Below are 11,420 nucleotides of genomic sequence, written 5' to 3' on the forward strand. Positions count from 1 at the left end.
TTTATGTACTCGTTAATTGGTTAAATATACTTGAATTGTGTTGTATTTCTTGTATTGATTTTCTTTCCTTTTTTTCAATTTTTTTTTCTTTAATCTAGGGTTGATTATCTGTTTAATTTATTAGATTGGGAATACGTTGTATATTAATTTAGGAACACTAATATTTATGATGATGTAATTACCAGAATTCATCGCGTTGAGAATATATATATGTCTTTAGTTTGTTTTTTGTTTTTTGTTTGTACTTTGCTGATTAGAATCAAGGACGTATGGAGGTGTCGTTGGAGGTGTTGACGCTCACCGCTGTTGCGATCGGTGTTCCATTGCTCGTACTCTTCTGCGCGCTAGAGGCGTGAGCTACGTCTAAAATACGACCAGATGAAATCATTGCCGCATGTCAGAAACTGCATATGCGGTCGCAACCACTGCCCAGAGTATCTCAAAGATCTCAAAGCACCCGAGAAAACACTTGAAAAGTCCAAGTGCAACGAAAAATGATTGCCAGCTACTTGAAGTATAGGCCAACACATGGCCACACATACAAACCAACACATGACCACACATACAAACAATATAAATGTCTTGTTAACTACGTGAACTATTGTTATTACATAAGGACATTCATAAACAAACATAGCTTATGTGTACAACACCATAAACATTCAACTCCGGTGTTTGATTAGCCGGAATCCAGCGTTGACCAGAATTTACAAACGTTGACCATTGTTAACCGGCGTTAACCAGTATTGACCGGCGTTGACCAGAAAAAATATTCAAATTTTTTTTTTCCCTAAAAATAATATTTTTTTTTGCTTTTATATATTTTTGATAAATAAATAAAAAATATAAATGATTTTTCTAATTTGTAAAAACAAAATATAACAACAACAAAAATACTAGAAAATTATATACCAAAAAAAAATTTAAAATTTTATGACAAACAGAATTTATGGTATCTAGTAACTAATTTTGTTAATACAGAAAATATACCAAAGCAATATAATATAACTATACCACCAATACTTTATGTGTAGTAGATATTTTCATCAAACTATAACAAACATATACATTTTCCTTTTAAAAATCATTTTTTATTTTGTAATTTCAAAGGTAGGGGTTTTAAATATTTTTTTTTCCTTTTTACTTATTTATAAGATTATGTCATTTGAAATATATCCAAGGCATTGCCAACTATTTCTTTGATTTTAGAAAACTAACCTTTGATTTTACAAAATCAACTTTTTTAATTATGCCTTTCATGTAAATAAATAGAATTTTTATTATTTTCTTCCTTTCTTTTTCTTAGTAAAAACAAATAAATAGTTGGCAATGTCTTGCATATATTTCAAATGACATATTATTATAAATAAGTAAAAAGAAAAAAAAATTTAAACCCCAACCTGTGAAAATACAAAATAAAAAATGATTTTCAAAGGAAAAGATATATATTTGTTATAGTTTTATGAAAAAATCTACTACACATAAATTTTTTGTTGGTATAGTTTTATTATATTACTTTTGGTATATTTTCTGTATTAAAAAAATTAGTTACTAGATATACCATAAATTTTGTTTGTCATATAATTTTTAATTTTTTTGGGTATATAATTTTTTTATATAATTTTTGTCATATAAATTTTTGTTGTTATTTTTTTTGGTAAATTATACAAATCATTTAGCTTTTTATTTATTTATCAAAAATACATAATATATATATATATTATTTTTAGAAAAAAAATAAATATTTTTCTGGTCAACGCCGGTCATCACTGGTCAACGCCGGTTAACACTGGTCAACGTCGGTCAACACTGGTCAACGCTGGATTCTGGCCAACTAAACACCGGAGTTGAATATTTATGGTGTTGTACACATAACCTATGTTTGTTTATGAATGTCCTTATGTGATGACAATAGTTCACGTAGTTAACAAGACATTTATATTGTTTGTATGTGTTGCCATGTATTGGCCCATATTTCAAGTAGCTGTCAATTATTTTTCCTTTTAATTAAGCACAAGACCCATATAGATCGTATTAATATGATTACAGTATTTTCTTGGTCAAAGAATACATAAGTTTGGTAGATTTTCTTATTTTTTTGGTTATGAATTATAAGGGTCTCTAATGACGCCTTTTATTTATTTATTAAATACTTGTTTAATTTCCATATTGTTTTTCTTTAGTCTTCTCTTTTTAATTTGTTTTAATATATATTATTTCTTTTTAATAAGCTACAAATATTTTCATAAAACAGATATAGCAGATTCTACATCATATATATTGTTATTAGTTCTGCAACTATGAAAATATATATATATATATATATATATATATATATATTTATATATCTGAAATAGTGAAATATATCATAAACAAAAACTAAATCAAACAATTAATTAGATTTAGATATGATTTGTCATTAACAACCGTGGGCATTATGAGAATGCGCATGTAAGGATCGCAAGCCAAGTAAAGATTCTTCACCTCGTGGACAAACTAAGGAACGTGTACTGCATATATGTGTAAAGAAAGGTGTCGATGATGGAGATCAGCGGATGCTGCCGCCAAGGGCACGAGCTTTAGATTCTTTTAGTTTTGCTCTAAGTGTTCTGTTATTCGTACTTGTAATTGCTTTAGTTTGCTTGCTTTCTTAATTATCTCCACATAAATAAATGGGACTCTCTACTCTCTAGTCTCTAACTAATTCTCTCGTATCTCATCCATGATCCTTCATTCCTATGTCTATACGTATACTACATGATGAATATAAAGCGTGTTATGTTATAGGTTATTATCATTTGGTCTGCCCAAATCATGCTTGTATATATAATCTATCATCGTACCAACTTAATCTTTCAGTATTAGAAGATAACTAATTTAGAAATTACTCAGGATTTAATTTGTGAAATTAGTATTAAAAATCAAGCCAAAAAATTAGAAAATGTTGCCTAGTTATAATACAATAAACTTTAATTTGTATATTGGATATTTCCTTCCAAAATTTGTTACCACCAAGCAATTAAATCTCTATAAGTACTAACTACTACATACGTTCTATCCCACTTTATTTAAGTAAAATCCTACCTCACCAACAACAATTTTTAGTTTCAAGTTTCAACCAAAGATCATTCCAAGCGATTTTTTTTTTTTTTTGGAGCCTAACCCCCTGAAATCTTTGATACAAAACAAAGGTAACCGATCCCAAAAATGAAAAGAAGAGTGAAGATGATTGCTAACTTGCAAACATAGTATTGCATAAATACTAACTAGGTGATATCCATGCTACAACAAGAGGTTACATTTTCTCCAAAGATTGTAATATAGTCTACAAAAATTATAGTTGTATTAATTTTTTTAAATTATTTTGTTTATGAAAATGTTTATTTTAAATATTGTAATTTTTTGGTAAATTGACATATATTTTTTTTTTGAATTTCACATATATATTTTTGTATGTATGATATCAAATAAACAAATAAATTAATAGCGGAAATAAAGAAATAATATATAGATTACACATGGCTGTGTAACTGAATTGGTTTTTTTTTAATTACATATTGTTTGAGAATATAATTAAACGGATAGTCATACAAAACAAATTGAATGTTCAATTAAAACAAATAGATTGATACTGGAAATAAAGAAATAATATATAGAGTTATTCATGGCTGTGTAATTGAATTTAGTTTTTTTTGTTTGAGAATATAATTAAATGGATAGTCATATAAAAAAATTGAATGTTCAATTAAAACAAAAACAAATTCTAAAAAAATTCAAAAAAATTAGAAAAACATAAAGTCATCGCAACTATTGGAAGATTAATATATTATGTATAATAGTATATTGATAACTGTAAATTCCGTAATTTTATTGATATAATATGGCTATTTAGTTCATATTAGTAGATTTTAATTTTGGATATATCAAAATAATTATATGTGTGTATAGTCTTAAAACATTCAATAGTTCATATTCTTGTCATAATCATGGTTTTCACGGCTATTAACCATGATATAAGTATGCTTTTTGAGTCTTTTGATTTGTAGAAGCTAAGTTTTGGAAGTTTTACAAATTTGCCCGAAGTTTTCCAAAATTGCAACACAAGTTTCTGACGTGTTTTAGGACATATATATATATATATATATATATATATATATTGTTTTTGGGTTTTAGAGACCCTGATTTATTTTCTAGCAAGTTTTATTTTCTGCAACCCTGTGAGATTTTAAGAGCTTTTGGGGAGACAGAGATCTGAACTGCTTTGAGAGAAAAATTCATAAACTCCCTCTTTACTCTTATAATTTCAATTGCTTATTATTCAAAAAAGATGTCTTGTTCTTCGTCAAACATGTCTGAGTAGTTTGCATGTTAGGTTCAGGGTTTTTCACAGAGATTTTATGATTTATTAAATCTGTTTATTTAGGATTCATTATCTTTATAGATCTTCATCATAGGTTGTTATTCATATTAATCATTGATTAGCCATCTAGAGTTAATAACCTAGAAAAATAAATTGATATGAGAATATAATTGATTTTCCTGATTAAAAACTTTTGATGAGCAAAATTACTTTTTACAAAGAGATTTGATTTAGTAATTTTGTGAACAATCTAAACTTGTTTTTCAAAGCTGATTTTTAACCTAGAATTTTACAAAGAGATATGGATTTTCTGGTTTTAAATTTAGATAATATTTGCGGTGAGAACTGATTTATTTTACAAAAGAGTTTAGAGTTCTAGATCTGATCTTAATTGCTTGAATCCTATTTAATTATTGATTTAATATTTTATAATTTCCTGAGAAATTCTCTAGACCTAGCTTTTTAATCCATTGAATTTTCACAGCTTTTATTTTAATATTTTGCATTGCTTTTCTTATTTAAATCAACTTGTTTAGCGTAATTATAAAACTCTATAATTTATTGTGTAATCTTGAGTCTTTGTGGAATTCGACCCCTAAATACTACAATGATCTCTTAATTTGAGAGAGTACGTCTAGGTTTAATTTGAGCATATCATCTGATTATACCATATCAATATCTTGATCTCATTATACAAATTCTTTTAAAAAATTATATTGTTTCTATTTGTCTGATATATACTATCATTTTATATTGTTTGTTTGTCGTATTTACTCACATTATTTTGTAAGATATTTTAAAATATTAATTATAGTATTATAATTGTGAGCAAATAAAACTTCTTAATTTATCAAACCACAATATTTTATTTTTTCAACTCGCTGATGGAAAATTATACACACATTTCTCATATAAATTGATTAATATATGTTTGTTTAAAAAAATATTCAAATCACAACATATGTAGGAAAAAAAAACTACTGCTTACCAAAAAAAAACTTATTTATTAATGATATGTAATTTATGAGAATTCAAAACAGTTTGTAAATGAAATTAAAGAAAGATGATAGGAAAATAATAATTTTAAATCTAACAAAAACTTATAAATATAATAATTAAAAATAAATCATATTTTATTTTATCAAATCTTAGTTTTCAAAAATTTGATTAGGTAACAATAACTGAAATTTTAATTACTAACTTTCATACATAATTAATTTGAGAGAGAAATTGAATACTATTTTATGGAAAGTAAGAATTATTTGAATTTTTTTATTAGTTTAAGAATTAAATTACACTTAATAACAAAATTTTAAATGATCATCTTAAGACAAATGTCATTTGATGTAAATATTTACCAAGAAAGAGTGTAAAATTATATGGATACTTCTGCCTTAATAGCCATAACAGTGTATAGATTATTTCTAAAAATTTGAGATACACGTCATAAAAATATCAAGTAATATATATTAAATTATAAAATTAATAATCACAATATCTCTAAACTTTATTTAATACTACTATATAATACCACTAATTCCCTAGAATATCATAAAATATGATAGAAATGTTGCTAAAGTTTTTTTAATCAATGATTTATGTCTTCTTTATAAAATACTTAAAAGTTAAAACAGAGAAACCATAAACCTAAAACCTGGCAGTAACAGAACACAATGATGACGACTCTTCCAACATCGTTTTCTTCATTACCGGAGGACATCGTTCTCAACTGTTTGGCTCGTGTCTCTAAGTACCGCCGTCCAACTCTCATAGCTTCCCCTGATCTTGAGGCCACACGTTCCCGCAACGGAATAAAAGAAGAGGACCTCTGCGTCTGCTTTGACGTGCAAGCTAATGATCCTCGCTGGTTCACACTTGTACCATTTCCGACACAACAGAAACTGAAAGGTATCCATTCGTATTATAAACATCCCGATTCCTGCACCGTTATTTCAATCGGTTCAGAGATTTACATAATCGGAGGCCTCGTCAAATATGGAAAGAAAGGCAATAGAGTTTTGGTTCTTGATTGTGAATCACATCAATGGCGTAGACTACCAAATATGCGTCTATGTAGAAAATCTCCAGCCGCTGATGTAATCGACGGTAAGATTTACGTGATTGGAGGCTCTAACTCCCACAAAATCGAGAATTGGGGAGAGGTTTATGATCCAGAGACCAAAATTTGGGAGCCATTATTGCCTAAAACAGTACTAGATCTCACTACTCGTAAGAGTGTGGTTCCAGGTAAACTGGTAATGGGTGGAAAAGTTTATGATATGGATGGTTTGAAGCTTAACTTGAACACGAATGTGTGTTTGGTAGAAATAGAGAACATGATGTACCAAATATCGATTTCGGATGGGATGTTAGTGTGGTGTGATCTAGAGGAGAGTTTGGAGTTGAGTCGTAAGGTTGAGGGACTTGAAGGAGTGCCCCGTGATTCATATTTTACTAGTTATCTAACTTGGGTGGCAAGTTACGACCGAGGAAGGAGAGTAACAGTTTGGTGGAAGTTGTTGATAGCTCGTGGAAATTTTGATTTCGACGAATGTAAAACAGAGATATGGTGTGCAGAGATTTCGTTTGAGAGACGCGATTTAGGAAGGCTTTGGGGATTGGTTGAATGGTCTAAGAATATGTTTATTTTTGACCAAGACGAATATCATCCTGATTTCTTTTTGCATTCTGCTATTGTGACATACTGATCATTGGAATTTTATTTTAGTTTTTCGATTTAATTTTAGAGTTTGTACGGATTTTTTCTTTTAGTTTTTTTTTTGGTACGACTAGCATGATTTTTAAGAGATTTTATTGTGCTTGTTTAAAGAAAATATTACATTGTCTTTTAGACTATTGGTTCCATAATTAGTTATGTACGAAGAAATGGAACAAGCTCAAGAGTTGCTTTCTTGCTAACAATGATCGATCCGGTTGCTTCTAAGTCAATGTCTTTGGTAGTTTTCCCTTCCTGAGACAGATTCTCCTACCAGAACCAAATGGTAAAAGCTCAAAGTTTAGTCCTTTGTAATCTATGGAACTGTCAAGAAACCTTTCAGGATTATAAACTCATCCGGGTTGGTCCAGAGCTTTGGATCGCGTGCGATGGACTAACTGTTGACCATCAGCTGCGTTTTGGCGGGGATGTCGTAGCCTTGGATCTTCATGTTAAACAATGTCTCTCTTGGTAGCAAGAGTGGAGTTGTTGGGTGTAACCTGTATGTCTCCTTGACCATGAGCTTGAAGTAGTGAAGCTTATTGAGATCATCTTCTATGATTCTCTCCTTGTTGTCCCTGAGTGTCGTCCGAATCTCTTCTTGTACTTTCTTCATCACTCTCGGGTTTCGGATCAGCTCTGTCATTGCCCAGGCCTATTAGTAGCGACACTTGTGTTTACTCCTGCTAGGAATATGTCCTGACACAATCACAAACTAAAGGTCACAACTCCACAAGGTGTTGAAGTCTGTAAGAAAATTAATTTACCGAGATAGTTCCTTTTAAATGATCTGTAGTGAGGTTGAATGAGTTTCCATCTTTCTCTTGCTTCTTCATTAGACCAACCATCACGTCAACCACATCAGGTGTCTCTGGTACTCTTCTTCCAGAACTGAGATGATCATCTAGCACATTCTGGAAGAAAGTGTCGAGTTCCGAAAAAACATTACTCAATGTCTTGTTCTGACCAGACACCCGGTTGACAAGCGAACCAACTCTAGGGAAGAAATCAGAGAAAGCAGAACCGTCGATGAGCAAGTCAAACTTAGGGTGTTAACTAGATCCTCAACGTTATGCGCCACGACGAACTCACAGTTATGGATATTTATCCCAAACGCGAGCCTACACACGGTACTCGCTATGAGCGTGAAAAGGGTCTTCGTCAGATTCACCGGGGATTGTGTCAAAGCTAACTCGGTCAGTTTCTTGACCATCACGTCATCCTCTTCCTCTCTAATACACCTCATTGACTTCAATTTTCTCACGTTCAAGAGCTCCATAGCCACGAGCTTCCTTAACGCTTTCCATTCCTCACCATAAGGCGCGAATCCAATGTCTTTGAAGTTGTAAGAGATCATTCTGGTCGCTACCGTCTCTGGTCGGCTATAACATTCAAGATCGAGGGTCTTGAGAACTTCCTCTGCTCCTTGTTTTGATGACATCACAACCACGGGAACGAATCCGAAATGGAGAAGCATCACTGGTCCAAACTTTTGGGAGAGGTCTCGAAAACATATGTGAGACAATCCTTTGACGTTGTGTAAGTTTCCGATGATCGGAAGCCTTTGTGGCCCCGGAGGAAGCTTCCGTCTTTTGAGATTTTTAGAGAAAATTAATAAGGAAACTAAAAAAATGGGTAAGAAACAGAGGAAACAGAGCAAGATTGACATTGTTTGCTACATCTTTAAAAAAGTGCATATATAACTTAAAGATGTAGCAAACAATGTCAATCTTGCTCTGTTTCCTCTGTTTCTTGCCCATTTTTTTTAGTTTTCTTATCAATAACTACAAAAAAGTGCATATATAACTTAAAAATACATCTTTTAAAACAAAAATTTCCCCTAACAAATGGATTAACAAGGAACAGAGGGAGTACTATTCAAATAAGTGAATAACCATAGTAAGAGTTGTCTTGTCACATTATCAAATAATTTAACATATCAGAACGGATCATTAAATTACCAGCCATGAATTAAAACTAAGATGAGGGAAGGGGAATGAATCAGACGGTGGAGGAAGAGGATTTGAATAACAAACAAACCAAGCTAAGAGGTATAATTTTTATTCTATATTTGTATATAAACACAAATTAAAAGCCAAAGAAGAAACAAAAGCCGAACCAAAATGAATTATATACAAGAACCAAGCCAAATTTTTGCTTAGGTTTAAATAGTCGATTCGAAACAAAATATGTTAATGCATACGCACCAATAGAACGTTAAAATCAGCATAATTTGATTACGTAAACAAGTTATACTACATAGCACATACTGTATCGATGACTTCCACAAATCATAAATTTATAAGAAGGTACAGACAGATAAGTTGGAATGGCAATATTTGGTGGGAGAATAGAATTGAAAGCAAAGTAGTGGGCTTTTGCAATTAAATTTGTGCTATGTAGAGAATAAGTAGTGTTAAGCCGTTACGTTCTTCTATATTGTGGTGGTTGTAAACAATGTTGTAGAAGTGTTGCCACCTGAGAAACGTAAAGTGGGAATGCATGAGAAACCACTTCCTTGGCGTTATAGAACCGATAAACACGTGACAGTGCCCGTCTGAATTTTCGGAATCCGGCAGATTTTGGAAATGGCGCATGGTGATTTTTTGCACCTTTAGATTGGAATTGAGCACATTGGGTTTAGAAATTGCTATTTTTCCTCTATAAATAGAGGAACTCTATTTTTTTCTACAAAGATTCCTCTATTATAGAGAACAAAATAGCAATTCAAAGATGATTTAGTGAACGCAACAATAATTCTTGCAAACTTTTATTGAACGCAAAATGTGTATGTCAACAAATACTGAAAACTACGTTTACAGATCAATAACCCAGCTAAACCAATTTCCAAGTAAATACTCTGGAAGCAACAGCATATTATTTAAAACAAAAACAAAATAAAACTACTAATCTCTTCCCTGCTTTAATCTTTGGTTTCTAGATTTCATCAAACATTCAAGATCCAGACAACAAAGAAGCAGAGCACAAGTGGGAGAATAAAGAGCAGCCTAGCGAAAGAGATGATAATATCTACAAAGAAATCTAAACCGAATCCGAGTCATGTTAAAGAAAGAAAAAAAAAACCACATGAAAGACCCATCTAACTCTTATTATAATATCAGGCAGAGGGCATTGAGGTAGATATCACAACATAGGATAAGTACTGAAGTCCTTCCTGGATCTTTGTGATAGCTGTGGTTTGGTCAGAGCGAAGACTATCGTTGAAGGTGCTTGCTTTTTCCTGCATGGTTGATGTTTTCAGAAGTTCATCTTGGGAATCAGCAGCAGCAGTAACTCCTTTGATCGCAGCTGAGTATGTTTCAGATACATCTGATATACCTGCAATGTGGAAAAGGGTATTTGGAAACTGTCACTTTTCATCTACTGTTTCACAAGCATATTGTCTTCTGTCTAAATCCCAGACGCTAACTATATACAAGAGAGAACCCCTAAGTGGCTACGGTGAACTTTAATTTCAAAGAACTTCCCTTTTTTACAGTTTTAGTCTGTGTAGTTGAAGAAACGTTGCTTCTACCTTCTTCTTTTACAAATGAAAAGAGCAATTAATATTATCCTTACATAAGATGATTCTAGCAACCCAGGATACTCGGTAAGACATGCAATAGAACAGTTATAAGTCAAAGTAAGTTGAATAACTGTGGACCAACCTGTTATAAAACTGTTGGAAACTGCTTCAACATATCCAGCCATTGATTCTGCCTTGCCTTTAATCAGCTTAGCTTTCTCAGTAGGATCCTCTGGCCACTCGATTTTCAACGCCTCAGCGTCTTCATCCTGAACTTTGTTGGCATGAGATATCATGGACTTACTGAGGATAAGCAGATGAGTGACTGCAAAACAGCACATCTCTGAAAGCCTCTGCAGAACGAGATTTCATTTTAGTTGGTGGATTTTTTTCAGCCAACAAAACAGAACGATAATAGTGGTAGTAGAATAAATATTCTTAATTTTAAACAGAAGTATGAAGGGATCACTCTTCGCACATGAACTCCTTCTGAGTGAAGAGATTCAAGCCTGCCACCAGTTCGCTGTATCATATCATTTACGTTTAGTCCTGCTAAAGCATTTGTGAACCTGAAAACCAGAAATGAAAAGCAACTGAAAAAACAGGCCAACGAAATATAATCCATACATATTTATCACTTTTTCATAATATGAGAAATTTCCTGACGCAAGATTCCAAGTTTCTAATTTTCACCTTCTCTAATCATATAGAGGATTGCATTTGGTAACTGATATGAAGGGACAACAACTGATACCTATAACATTCTTGGGCATTGAAGGGACGTATTGTGGTGATTTAATGAGAAAACACAGACAAAG

At 31.7% G+C, this 11,420-nt stretch overlaps 2 protein-coding genes and 1 pseudogene across 2 annotated transcripts in view; 1 reads left to right on the plus strand and 2 right to left on the minus strand.

Annotated features, from left to right (window-relative positions):
- On the plus strand, positions 6,037 to 7,068 carry LOC104768081 (putative F-box/kelch-repeat protein At5g03000). The gene is made up of 2 exons (XM_010492014.1): positions 6,037 to 6,774; positions 6,877 to 7,068. Exons 1-2 carry the CDS (start codon positions 6,037 to 6,039, stop codon positions 7,066 to 7,068), a joined length of 930 nt encoding a protein of 309 aa, XP_010490316.1.
- On the minus strand, positions 7,300 to 8,745 carry LOC104768084 (annotated as a pseudogene).
- Positions 9,933 to 11,420, minus strand: part of LOC104747403 — a 5,900-nt gene continuing 4,412 nt past the window's right edge. The window contains exons 7-9 of the mRNA XM_010490880.1: positions 11,081 to 11,171; positions 10,745 to 10,955; positions 9,933 to 10,415 (exon numbers count right to left, since the gene is read on the minus strand). Of these exons, the coding sequence (XP_010489182.1) occupies positions 10,195 to 10,415; positions 10,745 to 10,955; positions 11,081 to 11,171 (523 nt within the window). The 3' untranslated portion in view covers positions 9,933 to 10,194. The remainder of the gene's footprint in view (positions 10,416 to 10,744; positions 10,956 to 11,080; positions 11,172 to 11,420) is intronic.

Source organism: Camelina sativa, chromosome 19, assembly GCF_000633955.1.
Source record: "Camelina sativa cultivar DH55 chromosome 19, Cs, whole genome shotgun sequence".
In the NCBI taxonomy this organism is placed as follows: Eukaryota; Viridiplantae; Streptophyta; class Magnoliopsida; order Brassicales; family Brassicaceae; genus Camelina; species Camelina sativa.